At 39.4% G+C, this 26,210-nt stretch overlaps 2 protein-coding genes across 3 annotated transcripts in view; one reads left to right on the plus strand and one right to left on the minus strand.

Annotated features, from left to right (window-relative positions):
• Positions 1-26,210, plus strand: part of LOC142342318 (pre-mRNA-processing factor 17-like) — a 51,151-nt gene that overhangs the window by 13,980 nt on the left and 10,961 nt on the right. The window lies entirely within an intron of this gene.
• Positions 1-26,210, minus strand: part of LOC142342319 (uncharacterized) — a 35,548-nt gene that overhangs the window by 8,804 nt on the left and 534 nt on the right. Inside the window, exon 2 of one of the 2 annotated variants that reach the window (XM_075393612.1) lies at positions 25,767-25,960. In XM_075393612.1, the coding sequence (XP_075249727.1) occupies positions 25,767-25,960 (194 nt within the window). The remainder of the gene's footprint in view (positions 1-25,766; positions 25,961-26,210) is intronic. The other variant, XM_075393613.1, reaches the window with a different exon arrangement.

Below are 26,210 nucleotides of genomic sequence, written 5' to 3' on the forward strand. Positions count from 1 at the left end.
GCGTCGTTATCACCGACGATCACGAACACATGGGTAAAACACTTGGCCTTTTCTACAAGACCCATCAGGTCTTCACAACGACGACCTCCTTTTGCATCGTATGAAGGGCTAAAAAAATTTAATCACTAAAAAAACTGAAAATTGAAAGAAATTTTCCGACAATGAAATTACCGATAAAAATTCAGAAGCTTGTCCTGTTCTAGGAACCACTGTGCGTCTCTCAGGTTTGAGTCACTGATAACCAGGAACCGCATCTGCAAAATTGGCAAAATCAGAGGTTATTGAATTTTTACGCAGAACAAGTTCAGCAACTTGATGCGTTGTGAGGCAAAATTGGCAAAAAGAGAGGCTATTGGTTGAAATGCTTACGCAGAACAAGTACAGCAACTTGATACGTTGTGAGGCAAAATTGGCAAAAGTAGAGGTTATTAATTGAATTTTTACGCAGAACAAGTTCAGCAACTTGATGCGTTGTGAGGCAAAATTGGCAAAAAGAGAGGCTATTGGCTGAAATGCTTACGCAGAATAAGTTCAGCAACTTGATGCGTTGTGAGGCAAAATTGGCAAAAGTAGAGGTTATAAATTGAATTTTTACGCAGAACAAGTTCAGCAACTTGATGCGTTGTGAGGCAAAATTGGCAAAAGTAGAGGTTATTGAATTTTTACGCAGAACAAGTTCAGCAACTTGATGCGTTGTGAGGCAAAATTGGCAAAAAGAGAGGCTATTGGCTGAAATGCTTACGCAGAATAAGTTCAGCAACTTGATGCGCTGTGAGACAAAATTGGCAAAAGTAGAGGTTATTATTTGAATTTTTACGCAGAACAAGTTCAGCAACTTGATGCGTTGTGAGGCAAAATTGGCAAAAGTAGAGGTTAATGAATTCTTACGCAGAACAAGTTCAGCAACTTGATGCGTTGTGAGGCAAAATTGGCAAAAAGAGAGGCTATTGGTTGAAATGCTTATGCAGAACAAGTTCAGCAACTTGATGCGTTGTGAGGCAAAACTGGCAAAAAGAGAGGCTATTGGTTGAAATGCTTACGCAGAACAAATTCAGCAACTTGATGCGTTATGAGGCAAAAATGGCAAAAGTAGAGGTTATTAATTGAATTTTTACGCAGAACAAGTTCAGCAACTTGATGCGTTGTGAGGCAAAATTGGCAAAAGTAGAGGTTATTAATTGAATTTTTACGCAGAACAAGTTCAGCAACTTGATGCGTTGTGAGGCAAAATTGGCAAAAGTAGAGGTTATTAATTGAATTTTTACGCAGAACAAGTTCAGCAACTTGATGCGTTGTGAGGCGAAATTGGCAAAAAGAGGCTATTGGTTGAAATGCTTACGCAGAACAAGTTCAGCAACTTGATGCGTTGTGAGGCAAAGTTGGCAAAAGTACAGGTTATTAATTGAATTTTTACGCAGAACAAGTTCAGCAACTTGATGCGTTGTGAGGCAAAATTGGCAAAAGTAGAGGTTATTAATTGAATTTTTACGCAGAACAAGTTCAGCGACTTGATGCGTTGTGAGGCAAAATTGGCAAAGAGAGAGGCTATTGGTTGAAATGCTTACGCAGAACAAGTTCAGCAACTTGATGCAATGTAAGACAAAAATGGCAAAAATAGAGGCTATTAATTGAAATTCTTACGCAGAACAAGTTCAGCAACTTGATGCGTTGTAAGACAAAATTGGCAAAAGTAGAGGCTATTAATTGAAATTCTTACGCAGAACAAGTTCAGCAATTTGATGCGTTGTGAGGCAAAATTGGCAAAAGTAGAGGCTATTAATTGAATTTTTACGCAGAATAAGTTCAGGAACTTGATGCGTTGTGAGGCAAAATTGGCAAAAAGAGAGGCTTTTGGTTGAAATGCTTACGCAGAACAAGTTCAGCAACTTGATGCGTTGTGAGGCAAAATTGGCAAAAGTAGAGGTTATTAATTGAATTTTTACGCAGAACAAGTTCAGTAACTTGATGCGTTGTGAGGCAAAATTGGCAAAAGTAGAGGTTATTAATTGAATTTTTACGCAGAACAAGTTCAGCAACTTGATGCGTTGTGAGGCAAAATTGGCCAAAGTAGAGGTTACTAATTGAATTTTTACGCAGAACAAGTTCAGCAACTTGATGCGTTGTGAGGCGAAATTGGCAAAAAGAGGCTATTGGTTGAAATGCTTACGCAGAACAAGTTCAGCAACTTGATGCGTTGTGAGGCAAAATTGGCAAAAGTACAGGTTATTAATTGAATTTTTACGCAGAACAAGTTCAGCAACTTGATGCGTTGTGAGGCAAAATTGGCAAAAGTAGAGGTTATTTATTGAATTTTTACGCAGAACAAGTTCAGCAACTTGATGCGTTGTGAGGCAAAATTGGCAAAAGTAGAGGTTATTAATTGAATTTTTACGCAGAACAAGTTCAGCAACTTGATGCGTTGTGAGGCAAAATTGGCAAAAGTAGAGGTTATTAATTGAATTTTTACGCAGAACAAGTTCAGCAACTTGATGCGTTGTGAGACAAAAATGGCAAAAGTAGAGGTTATTAATTGAATTTTTACGCAGAACAAATTCGGCAACTTGATGCGTTGTGAGGCAAAATTGGCAAAAGTAGAGGTTATTAATTGAATTTTTACGCAGAACAAGTTCAGCAACTTGATGCGTTGTGAGGCAAAATTGGCAAAAGTAGAGGTTATTAATTGAATTTTTACGCAGAACAAGTTCAGCAACTTGATGCGTTGTGAGGCGAAATTGGCAAAAAGAGGCTATTGGTTGAAATGCTTACGCAGAACAAGTTCAGCAACTTGATGCGTTGTGAGGCAAAATTGGCAAAAGTAGAGGTTATTAATTGAATTTTTACGCAGAACAAGTTCAGCAACTTGATGCGTTGTGAGGCAAAATTGGCAAAAGTAGAGGTTATTAATTGAATTTTTACGCAGAACAAGTTCAGCAACTTGATGCGTTGTGAGGCAAAATTGGCAAAAAGAGAGGCTATTGGTTGAAATGCTTACGCAGAACAAGTTCAGCAACTTGATGCGTTGTGAGGCAAAATTGGCAAAAGTAGAGGTTATTAATTGAATTTATACGCAGAACAAGTTCAGCAATTTGATGCGTTGTGAGGCGAAAATGGCAAAAGTACAGGTTATTAATTGAATTTTTACGCAGAACAAGTTCAGCAACTTGATGCGTTGTGAGGCAAAATTGGCAAAAGTAGAGGTTATTAATTGAATTTTTACGCAGAACAAGTTCAGCAACTTGATGCGTTGTGAGACAAAATTGGCAAAAAGAGAGGCTATTGGTTGAAATGCTTACGCAGAACAAGTTCAGCAACTTGATGCGTTGTGAGGCAAAAATGGCAAAAGTAGAGGTTATTAATTGAATTTTTACGCAGAACAAGTTCAGCAACTTGATGCGTTGTGAGGCAAAATTGGCAAAAGTAGAGGTTATTAATTGAATTTTTACGCAGAACAAGTTCAGCAACTTGATGCGTTGTGAGGCAAAATTGGCAAAAAGAGAGGCTATTGGTTGAAATGCTTATGCAGAACAAGTTCAGCAACTTGATGCGTTGTGAGGCAAAATTGGCAAAAAGAGAGGCTATTGGTTGAAATGCTTACGCAGAACAAATTCAGCAACTTGATGCGTTATGAGGCAAAAATGGCAAAAGTAGAGGTTATTAATTGAATTTTTACGCAGAACAAGTTCAGCAACTTGATGCGTTGTGAGGCAAAATTGGCAAAAGTAGAGGTTATTAATTGAATTTTTACGCAGAACAAGTTCAGCAACTTGATGCGTTGTGAGGCAAAATTGTCAAAAGTAGAGGTTATTAATTGAATTTATACGCAGAACAAGTTCAGCAACTTGATGCGTTGTGAGGCGAAATTGGCAAAAAGAGGCTATTGGTTGAAATGCTTACGCAGAACAAGTTCAGCAACTTGATGCGTTGTGAGGCAAAGTTGGCAAAAGTACAGGTTATTAATTGAATTTTTACGCAGAACAAGTTCAGCAACTTGATGCGTTGTGAGGCAAAATTGGCAAAAGTAGAGGTTATTAATTGAATTTTTACGCAGAACAAGTTCAGCGACTTGATGCGTTGTGAGGCAAAATTGGCAAAGAGAGAGGCTATTGGTTGAAATGCTTACGCAGAACAAGTTCAGCAACTTGATGCAATGTAAGACAAAAATGGCAAAAATAGAGGCTATTAATTGAAATTCTTACGCAGAACAAGTTCAGCAACTTGATGCGTTGTAAGACAAAATTGGCAAAAGTAGAGGCTATTAATTGAAATTCTTACGCAGAACAAGTTCAGCAATTTGATGCGTTGTGAGGCAAAATTGGCAAAAGTAGAGGCTATTAATTGAATTTTTACGCAGAATAAGTTCAGGAACTTGATGCGTTGTGAGGCAAAATTGGCAAAAAGAGAGGCTTTTGGTTGAAATGCTTACGCAGAACAAGTTCAGCAACTTGATGCGTTGTGAGGCAAAATTGGCAAAAGTAGAGGTTATTAATTGAATTTTTACGCAGAACAAGTTCAGCAACTTGATGCGTTGTGAGGCAAAATTGGCAAAAGTAGAGGTTATTAATTGAATTTTTACGCAGAACAAGTTCAGCAACTTGATGCGTTGTGAGGCAAAATTGGCCAAAGTAGAGGTTACTAATTGAATTTTTACGCAGAACAAGTTCAGCAACTTGATGCGTTGTGAGGCGAAATTGGCAAAAAGAGGCTATTGGTTGAAATGCTTACGCAGAACAAGTTCAGCAACTTGATGCGTTGTGAGGCAAAATTGGCAAAAGTACAGGTTATTAATTGAATTTTTACGCAGAACAAGTTCAGCAACTTGATGCGTTGTGAGGCAAAATTGGCAAAAGTAGAGGTTATTTATTGAATTTTTACGCAGAACAAGTTCAGCAACTTGATGCGTTGTGAGGCAAAATTGGCAAAAGTAGAGGTTATTAATTGAATTTTTACGCAGAACAAGTTCAGCAACTTGATGCGTTGTGAGGCAAAATTGGCAAAAGTAGAGGTTATTAATTGAATTTTTACGCAGAACAAGTTCAGCAACTTGATGCGTTGTGAGGCAAAAATGGCAAAAGTAGAGGTTATTAATTGAATTTTTACGCAGAACAAATTCGGCAACTTGATGCGTTGTGACGCAAAATTGGCAAAAGTAGAGGTTATTAATTGAATTTTTACGCAGAACAAGTTCAGCAACTTGATGCGTTGTGAGGCAAAATTGGCAAAAGTAGAGGTTATTAATTGAATTTTTACGCAGAACAAGTTCAGCAACTTGATGCGTTGTGCGGCGAAATTCGCAAAAAGAGGCTATTGGTTGAAATGCTTACGCAGAACAAGTTCAGCAACTTGATGCGTTGTGAGGCAAAGTTGGCAAAAGTACAGGTTATTAATTGAATTTTTACGCAAAACAAGTTCAGCAACTTGATGCGTTGTGAGGCAAAATTGGCAAAAGTAGAGGTTATTAATTGAATTTTTACGCAGAACAAGTTCAGCAACTTGATGCGTTGTGAGGCAAAATTGGCAAAAAGAGAGGCTATTGGTTGAAATGCTTACGCAGAACAAGTTCAGCAACTTGATGCGTTGTGAGGCAAAATTGGCAAAAGTAGAGGTTATTAATTGAATTTTTACGCAGAACAAGTTCAGCAACTTGATGCGTTGTGAGGCGAAATTGGCAAAAGTACAGGTTATTAATTGAATTTTTACGCAGAACAAGTTCAGCAACTTGATGCGTTGTGAGGCAAAATTGGCAAAAGTAGAGGTTATTAATTGAATTTTTACGCAGAACAAGTTCAGCAACTTGATGCGTTGTGAGACAAAATTGGCAAAAAGAGAGGCTATTGGTTGAAATGCTTACGCAGAACAAGTTCAGCAACTTGATGCGTTGTGAGGCAAAAATGGCAAAAGTAGAGGTTATTAATTGAATTTTTACGCAGAACAAGTTCAGCAACTTGATGCGTTGTGAGACAAAATTGGCAAAAAGAGAGGCTATTGGTTGAAATGCTTACGCAGAACAAGTTCAGCAACTTGATGCGTTGTGAGGCAAAATTGGCAAAAGTACAGGTTATTAATTGAATTTTTACGCAGAACAAGTTCAGCAACTTGATGCGTTGTGAGGCAAAATTGGCAAAAGTAGAGGTTATTAATTGAATGTTTACGCAGAACCAGTTCAGCAACTTGATGCGTTGTGAGACAAAATTGGCAAAAAGAGAGGCTATTGGTTGAAATGCTTACGCAGAACAAGTTCAGCAACTTGATGCGTTGTGAGGCAAAAATGGCAAAAGTAGAGGTTATTAATTGAATTTTTACGCAGAACAAATTCAGCAACTTGATGCGTTGTGAGGCAAAATTGGCAAAAGTAGAGGTTATTAATTGAATTTTTACGCAGAACAAGTTCAGCAACTTGATGCGTTGTGAGGCAAAATTGGCAAAAGTAGAGGTTATTAATTGAATTTTTACGCAGAACATGTTCAGCAACTTGATGCGTTGTGAGGCAAAATTGGCAAAAGTAGAGGTTATTAATTGAATTTTTACGCAGAACAAGTTCAGCAACTTGATGCGTTGTGAGGCAAAATTGGCAAAAGTAGAGGTTATTAATTGAATTTTTACGCAGAACAAGTTCAGCAACTTGATGCGTTGTGAGGCAAAATTGGCAAAAAGAGAAATTATTGGTCGAAATGCTAACGCAGAACAAGTTCAGCAACTTGATGCGTTGTGAGGCAAAATTGGCAAAAGTAGAGGTTATTAATTGAATTTTTACGCAGAACAAGTTCAGCAACTTGATGCGTTGTGAGGCAAAATTGGCAAAAGTAGAGGTTATTAATTGAATTTTTACGCAGAACATGTTCAGCAACTTGATGCGTTGTGAGGCAAAATTGGCAAAAGTAGAGGTTATTAATTGAATTTTTACGCAGAACAAGTTCAGCAACTTGATGCGTTGTGAGGCAAAATTGGCAAAAGTAGAGGTTATTAATTGAATTTTTACGCAGAACAAGTTCAGCAACTTGATGCGTTGTGAGGCAAAATTGGCAAAAAGAGAGGCTATTGGTTGAAATGCTAACGCAGAACAAGTTCAGCAACTTGATGCGTTATGAGGCAAAAATGGCAAAAGTAGAGGTTATTAATTGAATTTTTACGCAGAACAAACTCAGCAACTTGATGCGTTGTGAGGCAAAATTGGCAAAAGTAGAGGTTATTAATTGAATTTTTACGCAGAACAAGTTCAGCAACTTGATGCGTTGTGAGGCAAAATTGGCAAAAAGAGAGGCTATTGGTTGAAATGCTTACGCAGAACAAGTTCAGCAACTTGATGCGTTGTGAGGCAAAAATGGCAAAAGTAGAGGTTATTAATTGAATTTTTACGCAGAACAAATTCAGCAACTTGATGCGTTGTGAGGCAAAATTGACAAAAGTAGAGGTTATTAATTGAATTTTTACGCAGAACAAGTTCAGCAACTTGATGCGTTGTGAGGCAAAATTGGCAAAAGTAGAGGTTATTAATTGAATTTTTACGCAGAACAAGTTCAGCAACTTGATGCGTTGTGAGGCAAAATTGGCAAAAGTAGAGGTTATTAATTGAATTTTTACGCAGAACAAGTTCAGCAACTTGATGCGTTGTGAGGCAAAATTGGCAAAAGTAGAGGTTATTAATTGAATTTTTACGCAGAACAAGTTCAGCAACTTGATGCGTTGTGAGGCAAAATTGGCAAAAAGAGAGGCTATTGGTTTAAATGCTAACGCAGAACAAGTTCAGCAACTTGATGCGTTGTGAGGCAAAAATGGCAAAAGTAGAGGTTATTAATTGAATTTTTACGCAGAACAAACTCAGCAACTTGATGCGTTGTGAGGCAAAATTGGCAAAAGTAGAGGTTATTAATTGAATTTTTACGCAGGAAGTTTTACGAATGTTCAAAAGATGAGCAAAGTTTCACAATAAATTTTTCCGTTTGTGAAAGATCTTTGTTTTTGGAGAAGTCTGTAAACAAAAAAATTTTCTTTAAAAGTGGCAGGGCAACAATCTTCTCGTGATCAGTTGAACGTACGCGGAAGAAAAAACCTTTCACTGGCCCAATCTCTTCCACAATTTCAAAAAGATTAACGTTCGCTTGAACTTCACCAAAGTAGGGTGGACCGCTTATTTTGATGAAGTACAGAATTTGTCCGTAGAATTCCACGTTGTCTCTTACAAATGAAACAAAACAATTTCCAATTTTTGACCGTTTATAACAAGGAGAGTCGAAGTAGACACCATTGATCAGATGACGGTTAAAAAACTCGGCTTCTGGATAAAACATTCTTCCGATTTTTACTGCATTCGTCTCCACAAACTCATCTAACATACAAGCATCATTGTTGTTGTCGAAGTCTGAATTTATTTTTGAAATGAGATACTTCAGATGCGGATCCTGCGTCTCAATGTTTGTTAGTTTTTGTCTCATCAAAACTCGTCGACAAATAATTTCACATTCTGAGTGTGCTCCTGAAAAAACTTCGCCAAAAACTCTATTTGCGGCTTCAAAGCTCATGGCGGAATAACAGTAAAGTGGGCCAAATCGTCTCACTTGGTTAACGAAGTGACGTAGGCAGTGAACATTTATAGTCTCGATGCGTTCGTTTCCCCCATGAACAGTGATTATTTCTTCACAAAATGTATCAAGAAACAGTTGTGCATCATAGGTAAAAGAATCACAGCTTGACTCCAACAAAAGACGCACACCAAAAGACAAATTCAACAGATGATTATAAAGTTTTTCTGGAATTCGACGCCGAAAAACGAGCGGGCTTATATAAAAGAGCCAATTAAAGTTTTCGTTGGCCTTAAATTGGGCCATTTCATCAAGAGAGCGGATTTTTCGCGAGTAGGCGATCAACTCCCGCGGACAAGATAATTGAGAAATGACAATATTAACTTTAATTTTCTCGTCTTGTGGCAGAGCTTTATAGCATAGTTTCAGGACCTCGGGAAACACACCCAAAAGAACGCAGTGCATGTAGTCAATGGGTGCCGTTATCGGTAAACCTTCAATCAAATCAGCGAAGGCACTTTTCCCCTTAACACCGGCAACGTTGACTAATTTAGTAACAGGTAGCGATTGAGCAAATTCCACAAAACAATCGTTAACATCACGCTCTCGGATCTGTCCTGGTTGCCCATAGGGGTAATAGGAGTGGGTTTTTCCGATTGTTTTTCCTTCTGCGGTGCAAAAATGACAGCCGTAGAAACCGTTGAACTTGAACATATTCAACATGTGACATTTTGCACCCAAATCGGAAACAAGTAGTTTAACTTTGAAGAAAGCTCGGAACGACTTTTTATTATGTTTTAGTTCAATACTTGATAGCAATTCACTCCTTATATGCGGAATCAATTCATTCCAGTTAGGGGTTACATTACCAACAAAAAGAGCTGCTAAAATAATTTTACTTCTTGACATTCTCTGACGAGGCAGCAAGTCGGCAATTTAGATCCAGATGGGCCAAAGTTCTTTTCGCATTGTCGACTTTTTAATATTTACACCATCTGAGAAAAGAAGCAAATTGAAAAACAAATCACCCTGGGGTGTCATCTCAACTGGGGGTGACAAAGAACAGTTCAAATCGCTATAGGGGTTTTGCTTGCGAAATTCTGCGTAACTCAAAATTTTATCAAGGTTCCTTTGAACTGTATCACGCAGTTGGACAACAAAACTCATCACACAAAATGACTGTCTTGGCGACTTCCGTAAAACACGTACCTCTTGCTGGAACATTTTCTTGGCGTTACGAACATAGGAAAAGCCCGAAGGAAAATTGTTAGGACTGGGAAGAAATACTTTTATCAAGGTATGTAAAACAGTTGAACACTCGTCCGAAATTTTGAAATGAGAGCAGAATAAATCGGTCAGCAAAGATGCATTTCTAACAGATAAATCACTTCCTACGAACAACATATCGGAAAAGTTGTCGACAAGCTCATCTGAATCAACAGAAAACTGAGAGAAACTGTCATTCGCAGTCATCCGTACTGAACATAAATCAGAAATAGTTGACAAAGAGTTAAAAGCAGGAAGTTGAAAAATTTGCTCAGATTTTAAAAGGTCAGACAATTGACTTGAGTTACTAGCGACACTTTCTTCATCTGATGAAGTAACGCAAACAGAACCAGCCACTACGCTATCGCAATCCCCTTCAAATGGGCTGAGGTCTGCAACCAACGATACGTTACCGATGTCGTGGGACGGTGAAGATGGGCTCGACTCACAAAAACTAAGTGGACTACTTGTCAGCTCATTGACTCTTTCTACTATATCTCTGGCTCTTAGTTTTCGCTTTCTTGTTTTCCTACTTGGTGTTGATATGACTGAAACTTCCACTTTAAGTTCACAAATAGCTTCATTTATGATGTCTGACAGAAATAATTGCAATACTTCTTGTAAAATACGGTCCGCCTCAAGCTTTCTGTCATCATTTCTCTTGAGCTCACAAGTCTTGCAGAGACAAGAGTTATACTCAAAAAATTCTGGTCCGTACTTCACGAAAATTTCGTCTCCGGGTTTTATTTTTCGCTTAACCCTAAGTTGAACGATGCCACAGTCACTGCTAAAGTCATACTCACAATTTGGGTTACAATCAGAGTTTACGAACCGTATAGGACCAAGGAGAAGCAACTGCTGGCCAGTTCTTTCCGATGACATGAGCGAAAGATCCGTAACAACGCCATCGGGAACTGGAGTGACAAAGCCTAATGGATTTCGCTTAAAGATTGCTGGTGGCCAAACAATTTCGGTTCCTTCATACAATAGCCTGTAGCCACCATAATTATCGTACCTGATTATAAAAGATGGCTCAAGTTTTGTGTATGCCAGACAAATTGCCTCAAATGTTTCTCTAAATCGACAATCACTGCTCAGTTTTCGTTCAAAACTGCTTTCCCTCAATGTTTGAATAGGTTGCATTGCAGGTCGCTCCAGAGTTTCCACAAGTTTTTTCACCGCGAAGGAATCGCACTGTGCCAAAATTGACCAGTCTACTTTTCGTGGTAACATACTTTTTCTTAAAAACATTAAAATTTGGTCTTCAAAGCTAGTTTGTGTCAAAATACTTGCTAAGCGAAAATGCACGGCAATTAAAGGAAAACAAGTCCAATTAACTGGAGACAACAGCGCAAACAGTAAAACAAGTTTGGAATGCTAATACAATACACAAAAGAAAACAAACAAACATTTAATCTGTAGGCATTTGAATCTGGCTAATACACGAAGACTTCCAAGGTCTCTTGTGGTTCTGAAACAAAGCGTTGCTTTTTAGAAAATCAAAACGCAGATACTTTAACATGAAAATGGAATTTTTCTCAGTTTTTCAGAAATTTCTCAGATATTGTTTATGCTGCCTCGTTCATCTCTTCTGCAACTAAGCCACCATTTCCGTTTGGCATGTTCTCATTACTTTTACGTTCACTAGAGCGAATCTCGTTGCCTCTATTGTTCAAGCTTGATTTCGCCAATTCGTACATTGGGAACCACTTTTCCTCAAACTTCAGCTTGAAGAGGTCTAAAATAAAAAAAGTGCACAATCAAGAAGGAATTGCTTTAATCTGGGGAACCTAAATATCTCGCAAGTCAAAACTGTACAGCAACTATCAACTTCTAAGATCCATGCAGATAAATCTATAAAGCGCACCTTTCAGTAGCTTTTCCCTGGTGGGTGAGAAATCTGTCCGAGCCATCATTCCCTCTTTCTTCTTTAATTTAGGAGACAGCATGTGTGTCATGAGTTCCTCTTTCGTCCATAATACTTTGCAGGCATTGCGACCAATAAGTTGGGGGGTTGACCCTCCAACAGTTGCCAAGTCAGAGCCCTTACCTGGACCCTTCGTTATCATCAGTAGCGGTTCACCATTTTCGGGATAACTTTTTGGAGTAGGAAGTAAAACTCCCAACTTGGAAACCTCAGTTGTCTAAAACAATACTTGATCAAAGAGGTAAAGCAAAACTTTTAGATCTTTAACTCGAAAAAAGAAACGAACATAACCAACTAAACGTCGGAAGAATTGCTCTAGAACGACTTAAGGGAGCTCTAATCAATTGCAGCCTGCTTCAGTCTGGGCGAAGGGAGGGGAGTCTAAATGAGACTAAGAAGTTCAATAGTGGGCTTCAAATAACTACATTAGAGGTAAACATAAACCATTAATAAGATTTAATGTTAGAAACGACACCAGTTTCGGCGCAGTTTTCATTTAACTTTTAGTATTAAATTGCCACCAATTGGGTTCAGCTGCTTGAAATTGCGATTGAGAGAGAGTTTTAGATCACGCAATCAAGAGCAATTAAACGATAAAGTATAAAAAATGGAGCCTTATTAAAAGCTAATTGTATAGGAAAGAATTTGCTAATTGGACTGGTAATTGAACTTACTAATTGCTTCACTGCATTCGTGGACATCTGTATCTCACGATAGTTTCTGTTGGACAGTGATTTCAGCTCAGGTCGGAGTTCAGTCATACAGTTAACTATTAGTGTTGCCGCCTCCATTATTTTGTCTGCAGCCATTTTGATCGCATCAGCTGCTTCGCGATCTACATATCGGGTTGCCGACGTGTCCATGTCACCGGGATTTATTGCTTTGCCACGTTTCGTTTTTTTGCTACAACCCGGTGTTGATGAGAGCTGTTTCTTAGACGCATCATTGTGTTTATTCTCAGCTACTGTTTGGGAATTCTAAATATGAGAGGACCTTTGCTCTCCTCTTAGTCCTAATAACATTAAATCCCTAAGTAAAATTTCAAAGCTCATTTACCTGGCTTGTGTTAATGGCACTACAATTTGGTTCATCTTGACCAAAGCTCGCCTCCCTGATATCACTGAAAGTTTTTGAAACATCCTCAGGATTGAGGACCTCGATTGGCTCGTGTCCGGCACCTTCGACCTCAGCGTCATTTTGGTTCAGCACTAACCCTGTATTTCGTAATTCCTTTGAGTCAGACGGCATTTGCAACTTTCGCTTGGCTCGTTGGGAACTCACGTTACCGGATATTAGAACCTGATCGATATCCTCATAAACAGTCAAATCAGGATCATAGCATGGAACTATTGGCACGAAAGTCTTGTTGCCTTCGGCATCTTCAATTTGAACACACGCTTTGTTTAGCCACTTTTCACAAAAGTCCTCGTGTCCCAGCTGTAGAACTCTTACTGTCCAGATATAAGACTTCGTAACTGGATTTTTTTTGTGCCATCGAATGTTGACAAAACTTTCAGGCTGTAAAGAAACTATTTCCAATGACGGGCAAAACTTTTAATTTTGAGAAAATGATCTAAACGAAAATACGAAATGTCTTACTTGAACATGCAATCGTTCTGGGAATTCAAGGCAGACGCAGTTACCGCGTGCAGGAACAACGCTACAAGTCTGGTCCTCGAAATAAACCAGCCAAAACAATATTTTCAGCTGAGTTTTTGCGACCTCAATCAATTGTTGTTGAGTCTCGAAATTTGAATAACCCAGTCCACGATTGCTGCGAGTTGGCCGCTGACTTTCATGGACCTATAAAAATTTTGAATTCTGCTTGAAACTTTTTTCCGGGAGATTTCAAACGTCTATTTCAGGGCCTGTAGCTTAGATTACTTTTTCTTTACGTGTGCAAACACATCCGATGAAGGATGATTTGAACCGCAGATGAGTCCAATTCAGTAGTTTCTACAGAGGAAAAAACCGCTCGGTTATCAGAGCCTTGTGGTGTTCACTCAAACAATCAATTTCCAGAAAATCAACAGTCCAGAATGAAGAAGTCTTTTTTGAGATAGGTAAGTCACGTATGCGCAAAACAAGGATCACGCATAAGAACGAAAAAAACTCGTTGGACTTAGAGTGAAAAACGTCATGGACGCAGTTCAATCAAAACAGCATGAACCAATGAAGAAACAATAATAAGTACCAAAAAACAGACAGATAGTCATACCAAAACATAGAAATTTCAACGAATGTGATTGGTCGTGGAATTTAAAACACTGTACCTTTATGCGTTCAATTAGCCTAAATTGTACATTGCTTAATGCTTGATTATATTTTCTACCGCATCTGGCCATGCCTCAGTGGCCCGTGGGACTTGATACGAACCTATCACAACCGAACGTGAGACCAGTTTCCCCCAAAAAGGTAATTTTTATATTGCGGCTTATCGCATTTTCTGAGCGTTTTTACGTTAACACGCATATCCTATTCTAAAACATGGAGAATTTGTTGAGCAATCAACCAATCAGAAAACAATATGCCTATTTTTTCAATTGTGGTTGGCCAGCAGTAAAATTTCTATATTTTTATTTTGGTACGTCTGACGTTTTCACTAGCGCCAGCCGCTATATTAAATGCTACGCTATCTTTGTAAAGCTCTATTTCTCTAGGCACGCATCCCATATTTTATCAATAATTTATGATAACCTACAGATAGCACGTGGTACGTTTCAATTACTAACATCCGATGGTACAGTTGCAACAGCAACAGATCGAGCATCTTGGTAACCTTCGTTTTCATCATTGTATTTATACGGCTCCTGCACAACAACAACTTTTCTTGGGGGTTGAGACATAGTGCTCTGATTCAAGTGCTCTGATGCAAGCAAGTACAAGATCTGAAAAGTTATTAAAACATTTATCCATTTGAACAACATAAATTTGGGAATATTGTTTTCTCAAACTTCCTCTTGATATTCAGTTATCCCACAGCTAATTCAATCTCATTTCACCCCTCACACATCGCCTCCCATAGACGTCCATCGACCGCCCCCCCCTTACACGTCCATCGACCCCCCACCCCCTTACATGTCCATCGACCCCCCCCCCCTTACACGTCCATGGACCCCCCCCCCCTTACACGTCCATCGACCCCCCACCCCGTTACATGTCCATCAACCCCCCCTTACATGTCCATCGACCCCCCCCCTTACACGTCCATGGACCCCCTTACACGTCCATCGACCCCCCCCCCCCCCTTATGCGTCCATCGACCCCTCCCCCCCCCACCTTACACGTCTATCGAGACTTCTTATTAATCTCTGCAACATTTTGTTCACGTTACTGAACCTACATAAACTTTATTCACACCAGCCATCCTGCCTGACATTGATGTCGGGAGAAGAGTTTAGAGGTCGGAGACGGAGGTCGGAGGAGCCGCAATTCACGGAGCCGCAATTCAAGGAGCCGCAATTCAAGGAGCCGCAATTCAAGGAGCCGCAATTCAAGGAGCCGCAATTCAGAGGGCCGCATTTCAAATAAATTAAGAGCAACGATAAGTGCAATTTTAATTCAGAACACGATACGGTATCGGTGCACTTTCTCATTCTAAGTATACACAGCTAACAATACACACATACGTCATAGCACGACATTTTGGTCAACTCAACATCATAACTCAACATCATAAATCAACATCATAACTCTTCTTTGCCCCATCTTGTAATTTCACTCAGATCTTGTTCATCTTCGTTTAACATTTGGTCCACAGTGAGAACAACTTTTCCTTTACAATCAAATTAAACCAAAAATGCACCGTTCAGACAAAAGTTTGATTTGGTTTTGATCCAATTGAGTGAGAATATAAACTGTGAGAATATAAACTGTGAGAATATAAACTGTGAGAAACTGTCAGAAATTATAAACTGTGAAATACTTTCGAGACTTTCGCATAACCATTGATCAAAAAAGTGAAGTTTCAATTATGGTAGAATTCGGAAATTAATCTGTTCCTAAATTAACAGTGATGTAGTTCATTTCCATTATAAATTTTGTTTCGAATAACAATGGGTACCATCTCATAAAATAGCCTACACGGATACCCCAGATTGCTATTGGGAAAAAATGACATATAAACAAGTAACACAGTTAGGGTGAACGAAGTAACAGTAAAATAACTCATAGTAACGCACAGTTACTAACATAATAACTCATAGTAACGCACAGAAGTAACAGTAAAATAACTCATAGTAACACAGTTAGGGTGAACGAAGTAACAGTAAAATAACTCATAGTAACGAAGAGTTAAAGTGAACAATGAAGTAACAGAAACAATAAATACTAAAACAAGCAACAGACAACTATAAACAAGACTAAATTGACAAACACGACGAAGACTCGGACAACTCAATCACTCTGCTCCTTTTTGATCTTCTCAAGTTACTGGATGAATCTGAAGCTTGTGTTTCTGTGTTTGGGTGGCATCGCAACATATGGCGTTTGATGTTAAACGCATACAGGCTAGTAAATTGACAAATTGAACACTTTTCTGGCTCCACACTTTTCTCGTGCACCTTCGCCACGTGGCGGTCTGTCATGTACTTGGCGTTTGACTTGTAATCGCAGTAATCGCAAACGAACACTTTCTTCTTCGCCACTGAACCTCTTGTACTACTCAATCCCCTCTTTCTATTAACCTTTGCGTCTGGCTTCACTGTTCTCATTAATAATTTACCATGGCACAAGTCAGTTTCAAGATCAATTATTCCCAGATATAATGTATCCTCCGTTATAATTATCGATTGCTCCAGTTGAAACTCAAACACAACATCATCGGTGGCCATGGTAAACAACAGAAAGGTAAACAATAGAAAGGCAAACAAGAGAAAGGTAAACAAAAGAAAGGTACACAAGAGAAGAAACACAAAGCAACAATCAGATCTGAAATACACAACATATGAAGACCATTGAGTCTACTATTCAGACACTAGAAAAAGGTAAACGGAAACAGTCTGATAAACACTGGGATTGACACCCCACGGGCGAAGCCCGATGCTTGCCTGCTACTTCTACTACTACACCACAAGTTATTTTGATATTATTAATTCTGACTCGCACATCGACATCCGCCTCCGCCTCCGCCTCCGCCTCCGCCTCCGACCTCCGCCTCCGACCGCCGCCACAAGCACTACTACACCACAACTTTCTGACTCGCACATCGACCTCCGCCTCCGCCTCCGACCTCCGACCTCCGCCTCCGACCTCCGACCTCCGCCTCCGCCTCCGACCGCCGCCACAAGCACTACTACACCACAACTTTCGGACTCGTACATCGACCTCCGCCTCCGCCTCCGCCTCCGACATCCGCCTCCGACCTCCGACCTCCGCCTCCGACCTCCGCCTCCGACCTCCGCCTCCGACCTCCGCCTCCGACCTCCGCCTCCGACCTCCGCCTCCGACCTCCGCCTCCGACCTCCGCCTCCGACCTCCGCCTCCGACTCCACTGCAAAGATGTAAATGCACCAATATATGGTATAGTTTGAGCTAGAATAGCTTTTGAGGGTATCGCCATATTAATAAGTTTAAGCATGATATCAGCTATTCGAAATTTTCAAAACTTGCTATGTTCTTTGTATGTACAGTCTGATGATGAGAGAAATGTGAAACATTCTGTGCAGTGTTGACCAAGAATGTAAAAGAGACTGTGAAGAAGAAGGGCAGACTGGGATGTTGCTTAATCGACTCTCGGCAGACTGGCAAAAGTATTTATACTGCTATTTGTCTGGTACAGTACTGGTTACCATTGAAAGTCAATGCTACAGCGCTGAAACTCACTGTGAGCAAGGTCCGGGATATGCAATGTAAAGCTGAAAAATGTAAGCTACAGGTTGACACAAAATTCTGTTTGAAATTCAAGTGCTTTACAAACTTTTAACAAGATGAACTAAAACTAACAGTAGATTTTGATATAGATATAAACTATGTCGATTATTTACATTTCTTTAAAGACTTTATCTTTTTGTGAACTGTGCGCGAAACATTTTCCCTTAAAATATTCGAAACAAGACGTGATTGTAAGACGTGTTTGTACGGGAAAAAGGAGAATGGCTGATTGTATCATATTGAATAATTAATAGCAAGCTACTGGAAAGAGAACAGTAAACAGTAGCAGTAGGTTCAGGATAAAAAAATGGCTGTCGTAGTTTTTGTAGGTTTTCATAAAACGCGTTCATTATTCCATTTTAGTGAAAAAAACGCTTTAGACGGAACAGGTACCCTGTTCTCAGTTTTTCGCTAAATTTTCATAAAGATCTATTCGACCTACTGTAGAAAATTGCAATGAAATAACCTTGGTTCTAACAAAGCGTGGTTTAAACCAATTAACAATTGACGATAAATTTATTGTTTTAGTATAACATTGAACCATTCGGGTATCAAATCACAGCAGCTCTTTTGCTCTTCGCGTACTACACCCAATTCGCTACTTCTTACCGTATTGTTCGCAATACTATAACGAAAACTATCCCCTTCTATTGGGTGACAATATTTGACTATTAAAATCAAACATACGCAGTCTCTCCGCTCATTGGATTTACAGTTTATTCAATCCAATTGGTGATGTAGCTTCATTCGTAAACCATAAACACGTCGGGTAGAGTCCACTTATCATTTGTGGCTTACAATTGTGCGTCCCTAGCTATCAGCATTGTGGCTGCCACTGATGGCGCTTATTGATGCCACTTGAGTGAGCCGATTGAATTCTATCGATACGCATGAGGGCTTCATACCTCTGTTATCGGCTAGGAGAGCTATTCCTTTCACTATTTGCTTCATTACTTCAGATGGCCGACCAACAAGTTTGTAATGCCAATGGTATGGAGAGTATACCCATTCTGCTGCGTTTCTTATATAGCTCAAGTTTTCTTTCTTGAGCTAGGCTTAGAGCATAATCACACGTCCTTGCCGCTTCTGATGTAAGACTGTCTTGCGGAGTGGATGTAAAGGTGACGTCTAAGGCTGCAGGTTGTCCTGCTATAAAATTGGGCTAATAATAGTAGAAATTGTTTCTGCTTGCAAACAGGAGAAATTTCGCCTGATGTGCAGGCTGCCATCCGCAAAAATGTCCAAAATCCCTGTCTTACAATAGGGGCATTTCCTTTCTGAGTCATTCAGCGGAACTCCTAACCGGAGATTTAGAACATCTCGAAATTAGGTGGACTGTAGAAAACAATTACTATGACGAGATCGCATTGTTTTTAAATTTTAAGAAAGTTCTCTCTGTATCTGTCCGATTTTGATTTCATGAACGAATAAGGCGCGTTAACTTCAGGAGAGAGGGGAGAGGGGGTGTTGCCATTTCGTTTTCCCCAGGTTTGTTTCGTTTTTCCCCGGTAGAGTATGACCTTCTATAATTGATTGATATCTTACACCTTTATAATATTATACATCCACCGTCATTCGCACCTCTTGTTTTGCAACACGTAGTTTATGTCGTGGTTTTTGTAGCTTTTCATAAAGTGCGTTCCTTATTCCGTTTTAGTGAAAAGAACGCTTTAGGCGGAACAGGTACTTGAACGAAGATCTTAATCGTCACACTTTGGGAACTCTGTTTTTGTTCTCAGTTTTTCGCTAAATATTCATAATGATCAGTTCGACCTACTGTAGAAAATTGCGATGAAATAACCTTGGTTATACCAAAGCGTGGTTTAAACAAATTAACAATAGACGATAAATTTATTGTTTTAGTATATCATTGAATCATTTGGGTATCAAATCACAGCAGCTCTTTTGCTCTTCGCGTACTACACCCAATTCGCTACTTCTTGCCTTATTGTTCGCAATACTATAACAAAAACTATCCCCTTCTATTGGGTGACAATATTTGACTGTTAAAATCAAACATACGCAGTCTCCCCGCTCATTGGATTTACAGTTTATTCAATCCAATTGGTGATGTAGCTTCATTCGTAAACCATAAACACGACGGGTGACAGTCCCTTTATCATTTGTGGCTTACAATCGTGCGTCCCTAGCTATCAGCATTGTGGCTGCCACTGATGGCGCTTATTGATGCCACTTGAGTGAGCCGATTGAATTCTATTGATAGGCATGAGGGCTTCATACCTCTGTTATCAGCTAGGAGAGCTATTCCTTTCACTATTTGCTTCATTACTTCAGATGGCCGACCAACAAGATTGTAATGCCAACGGTATGGAGAGTATACCCATTCTGCTCCGTTTCTTATATTGCTCAAATTTTCTTTTCTGAGCTAGGCTTAGAGCATAATCACACGTCCTTGCCGCTTCTGATGTAAGATTGTCTTGCGGAGTGGATGTAATGGTGACGTCTAAGGCTGCAGGTTTACTGCAATAAAATTGGGCAAATAATAGTAGAAATTGTTTCTGCCTGCAAACAGGAGGAATTTCGCCTGATGTGCAGGCTGTCATCCGCAAAAATGTCCAAAATCCCTGTCTTTCAATAGGGGCTTTTCTTTTCTGAGTCATTCAGCGGAACTCCTAACCGGAAATTTAGAACATCTTGAAATTAGTTGGACTGAAGAAAAAAATTACTTCGAGGAGATCGCATTGTTTTTGAATTTTAAGAAAGGTTCTCTCTGTGTCAGTCCAATTTTGATTTCAGCAACGCATAAGGCGCGTTAACTTCAGGAGAGAGGGGAGAAGGGGTGTTGCTGTTTCGTTTTCCCCAGGTTTGTTTCGTTTTTCCCCGGTAGAGTATGACCTTCTATAATTGATTGATATCTTACACTTTTGTAATATTATACATCCACCGTCATTCGCACCTCTTGTTTCGCAACACGTAGTTTATGTCGTAGTTTTTGTAGCTTTTCATAAAATGCGTTCTTTATTCCGTTTTTGTGAAAAGAACGCTTTAGGCGGAACAGGTACCTGAACAAAGATCTTAATGGTCACATTTTGGGAGTTCTATTTTTGTTCTCAGTTCTTCGCTAAATATTTATAAAGATCTATTCGACCTACTGTAGAAAATTGCAATGAAATAACCTTGGTTCTACCAAAGCGTGGTTTAAACAAATTAGCAATTGACGATAAAATTATTGTTTTAGTATATCATTGAATCATTCGGGTATCAAATCACAGCAGCTGTTTTGCTCTTCGCGTACTACGCCCAATTCGCTACTTCTTGCCTTATTGTTCGCAATACTATAACAAAAACTATCCCCTTCTATTGGTTGACAATATTTGACTATTAAAATCAAACATACGCAGTCTCCCCGCTCATTGGATTTACAGTTTATTCAATCCAAATGGTGATGTAGCTTCATTCGTAAACCATAAACACGACGGGTGACAGTCCACTTATCATTTGTGGCTTACAATCGTGCGTCCCTAGCTATCAGCATTGTGGCTGCCACTGATGGCGCTTTTTGATGCCACTTGAGTGAGCCGATTGAATTCTATCGATAGGCATGAGGGCTTCATACCTCTGTTATCGGCTAGGAGAGCTATTCCTTTCACTATTTGCTTCATTACTTCAGATGGCCGACCAACAAGTTTGTAATGCCAATGGTATGGAGAGTATACCCATTCTGCTGAGTTTCTTATATAGCTCAAATTTTAATTTCTGAGCTAGGCTTAGAGCATAATCACACGTCCTTGCCGCTTCTGATGTAAGATTGTCTTGCGGAGTGGATGTAATGGAGACGTCTAAGGCTGCAGGTTTACTGCAATAAAATTGGGCAAATAAAAGTAGAAATTGTTTCTGCCTGCAAACAGGAGGAATTTCGCCTGATGTGCAGGCTATCATCCGCAAAAATGTCCAAAATCCCTGTCTTACAATAGGGGCATTTCTTTTCTGAGTCATTCAGCGGAACTCCTAACCGGAAATTTAGAACATCTTGACATTAGTTGGACTGTAGAAAATAATTACTTTGAGGAGATCGCATTGTTTTTTAATTTTAAAAAAGTTCTCTCTGTGTTTTTCCAATTTTGATTTCAGCAACAAATAAGGCGCGTTAACTTCAGGAGAGAGGGGAGAGGGGGTATTGCAGTTTCGTTTTCCCCAGGTTTGTTTCGTTTTTCCCCGGTAGAGTATGACCTTCTATAATTGATTGATATCTTACACCTTTATAATATTATACATCCACCGTAATTCGCACCTCTTGTTTTGCAACACGTAGTTTATGTCGTAGTTTTTGTAGTTTTTCATAAAATGCGTTCCTTATTCCATTTTAGTGAGAAGAACGCTTTAGGCGGAACAGGTACCTGAACAAAGATATTAATCGTCACATTTTGGGAATTCTATTTTTGTTCTCAGTTTTTCGCTAAACATTCATAAAGATCTATTCGACCTACTGTAGAAAATTGCAATGAAACAACCTTGGTTCTACCAAAGCGTGGTTTAAACAAATTAACAATTGACGATAAATTTATTGTTTTAGTATATCATTGAATCATTCGGGTATCAAATCACGGCAGCTCTTTTGCTCTTCGCGTACTACACCCAATTCGCTACTTCTTGCCTTATTGTTCGCAATATTATAACGAAAACTATCCCCTTCTATTGGGTGACAATATTTGACTATTAAAATCAAACATACGCAGTCTCCCCGCTCATTGGATTTACAGTTTATTCAATCCAATTGGTGATGTAGCTTCATTCGTAAACCATAAACACGTCGGTTGGAGTCCACTTATCATTTGTGGCTGACAATTGTGCGTGCCTAGCTATCAGCATTGTGGCTGCCACTGATGGCGCTTATTGATGCCACTTGAGTGAGCCGATTGAATTCTATCGATACGCATGAGGGCTTCATACCTCTGTTATCGGCTAGGAGAGCTATTCCTTTCACTATTTGCTTCATTACTTCAGATGGCTGACCAACAAGTTTGTAATGCCAATGGTATGGAGAGTATACCCATTCTGCTGCGTTTCTTATATAGCTCAAGTTTTAATTTCTGAGCTAGGCTTAGAGCATAATCACACGTCCTTGCCGCTTCTGATGTAAGATTGTCTTGCGGAGTGGATGTAATGGTGACGTCTAAGGCTGCAGGTTTACTGCAATAAAATTGGGCAAATAAAAGTAGAAAATGTTTCTGCCTGCAAACAGGAGGAATTTCGCCTGATGTGCAGTCTGTCATCCGCAAAAATGTCCAAAATCCCTGTCTTACAATAGGGGCTTTTCTTTTCTGAGTCATTCAGCGGAACTCCTAACCGGAAATTTAGAACATCTTGACATTAGTTGGACTGTAGAAAATAATTACTTTGAGGAGATCGCATTGTTTTTTAATTTTAAAAAAGTTCTCTCTGTGTTTCTCCAATTTTGATTTCAGCAACAAATAAGGCGCGTTAACTTCAGGAGAGAGGGGAGAGGGGGTATTGCAGTTTCGTTTTCCCCAGGTTTGTTTCGTTTTTCCCCTGTAGAGTATGACCTTCTATAATTGATTGATAACTAGACCTTTATAATATTATACATCCACCGTAATTCGCACCTCTTGTTTTGCAACACGTAGTTTATGTCGTAGTTTTTGTAGTTTTTCATAAAATGCGTTCCTTATTCCGTTTTAGTGAAAAGAACGCTTTAGGCGGAACAGGTACCTGAACAAAGATATTAATCGTCACATTTTGGGAATTCTATTTTTGTTCTCAGTTTTTCGCTAAATATTCATAAAGATCTATTCGACCTACTGTAGAAAATTGCAATGAAACAACCTTGGTTCTACCAAAGCGTGGTTTAAACAAATTAACAATTGACGATAAATTTATTGTTTAAGTATATCATTGAATCATTCGGGTATCAAATCACGGCAGCTCTTTTGCTCTTCGCGTACTACACCCAATTCGCTACTTCTTGCCTTATTGTTCGCAATACTATAACGAAAACTATCCCCTTCTATTGGGTGACAATATTTGACTATTAAAATCAAACATACGCAGTCTCCCCGCTCATTGGATTTACAGTTTATTCAATCCAATTGGTGATGTAGCTTCATTCGTAAACCATAAACACGTCGGTTGGAGTCCACTTATCATTTGTGGCTGACAATTGTGCGTCCCTAGCTATCAGCATTGTGGCTGCCACTGATGGCGCTTATTGATGCCACTTGAGTGAGCCGATTGAATTCTATCGATAGGCATGAGGGCTTCATACCTCTGTTATCGGCTAGGAGAGCTATTCCTTTCACTATTTGCTTCATTACTTCAGATGGCCGACCAACAAGTTTGTAATGCCAATGGTATGGAGAGTATACCCATTTTGCTGAGTTTCTTATATAGCTCAAATTTTCTTTTCTGAGCTAGGCTTAGAGCATAATCACACGTCCTTGCCGCTTCTGATGTAAGACTGTCTTGCGGAGTGGATGTAATGGTGACGTCTAAGGCTGCAGGTTGTCCTGCTATAAAATTGGGCAAATAATAGTAGAAATTGTTTCTGCTTGCAAACAGGAGAAATTTCGCCTGATGTGCAGGCTGCCATCCGCAAAAATGGCCAAAATCCCTGTCTTACAATAGGGGCATTTCCTTTCTGAGTCATTCAGCGGAACTCCTAACCGGAAATTTAGAACATCCTGAAATTAGTTGGACTGTAGAAAATAATTACTTTGAGGAGATCGCATTGTTTTTGAATTTTAAGAAAGTTCTCTCTGTGTCTGTCCGATTTTGATTTCAGCAACAAATAAGGCGCGTTAACTTCAGGAGAGAGGGGAGAGGGGTTGTTGCAGTTTCGTTTTCCCCAGGTTTGTTTCGTTTTTCCCCGGTAGAGTATGACCTTCTATAATTGATTGATATCTTACACTTTTATAATATTATACATCCACCGTCATTCGCACCTCTTGTTTTGCAACACGTAGTTTATGTCGTAGTTTTTGTAGCTTTTCATAAAATGCGTTCCATATTCCGTTTTAGTGAAAAGAACGCTTTAGGCGGAACAGGTACCTGAACAAAGATCTTAATGGTCACATTTTGGGAATTATATTTTTGTTCTCAGTTTTTCGCTAAATATTTATAAAGATCTATTCGACCTACTGTAGAAAATTGCAATGAATTAACCTTGGTTCTACCAAAGCGTGGTTTAAACAAATTAACAATTGACGATAAATTTATTGTTTTAGTATATCATTGAATCATTCGGGTATCAAATCACAGCAGCTCTCTTGCTCTTCGCGTACTACACCCAATTCGCTACTTCTTGCCTTATTGTTCGCAATACTATAACAAAAACTATCCCCTTCTATTGGGTGACAATATTTGACTATTAAAATCAATCATACGCAGTCTCCCCGCTCATTGGATTTACAGTTTATTCAATCCAATTGGTTATGTAGCTTCATTCCTAAACCATAAACACGACGGGTGACAGTCCAGTTACCATTTGTGGCTTACAATTGTGTGTCCCTAGCTATCAGCATTGTGGCTGCCACTGATGGCGCTTATTGATGCCACTTGAGTGAGCCGATTGAATTCTATCGATGAGCATGAGGGCTTCATACCTCTGTTATCGGCTAGGAGAGCTATTCCTTTCACTCTTTGCTTCATTACTTCAGATGGCCGACCAACAAGTTTGTAATGCCAATGGTATGGAGAGTATACCCATTCTGCTGCGTTTCTTATATAGCTCAAATTTTATTTTCTGAGCTAGGCTTAGAGCATAATCACACGTCCTTGCCGCTTCTGATGTAAGACTGTCTTGCGGAGTGGATGTAATGTTGACGTCTAAGGCTGCAGGTTGTCCTGCTATAAAATTGGGCAAATAATAGTAGAAATTGTTTCTGCCTGCAAACAGGAGAAATTTTGCCTGATGTGCAGGCTGCCATCCGCAAAAATGTCCAAAATCCCTGTCTTACAATAGGGGCATTTCCTTTCTGAGTCATTCAGCGGAACTTCTAACCGAAAATTTTACAGGACCAGGAAAAGTTTATGGTCGGATAGGTTTGAATGCGGTCGCACACAGGTTTGACCAGAGACCAAAGTCTAAACTTAGTCTGATTACTAATTAGTTAGTTCAAAAATGGTTATGAAAATAAAACGTTGTTATAGGAAAAGGGAGCTGTTCCCTTATTTTTGAGAAAAAAGGCATCAACTTCTATTATTCTGACCTGCAATGCAATTTCTTTAGTGCATACATCGGTGTCCACGAATTTTTTAATCATAGCTCCAGTCATCAAGCAGTTGTTCATGAGCTGTCTCTGCTGGCCTTCATGTAATTTGACACATACAGCAAAGTACTCGAAGTAGACACTGCTCTGGAAATGTATACTAGGCTGCGAGCAGCGTGAAATCCAAAATAGTGCTGAAATTTCAGATTTTCCTCTTGAATGTCCCCTAACCCCCCCCCCCCCCCCCCCAACTCCATTGAACAAAAATTATGTTTTCATAAGTCAAACCAACAACCAAATAATGATTGATTATGAGGCTTGTTAGGAGGTGCGGCTGCCCATCACAACATAGGTGGGGCTGTAATGTTATATCTTCCCATTTCAGCTCCTATAACCCCTCTACCCCACTGAACAAAATTTATGTCTTCATATGGCGAACCAATA

Source organism: Convolutriloba macropyga, chromosome 7, assembly GCF_964194025.1.
Source record: "Convolutriloba macropyga chromosome 7, txConMacr16.3, whole genome shotgun sequence".
NCBI classification, from domain to species: Eukaryota; Metazoa; Xenacoelomorpha; order Acoela; family Convolutidae; genus Convolutriloba; species Convolutriloba macropyga.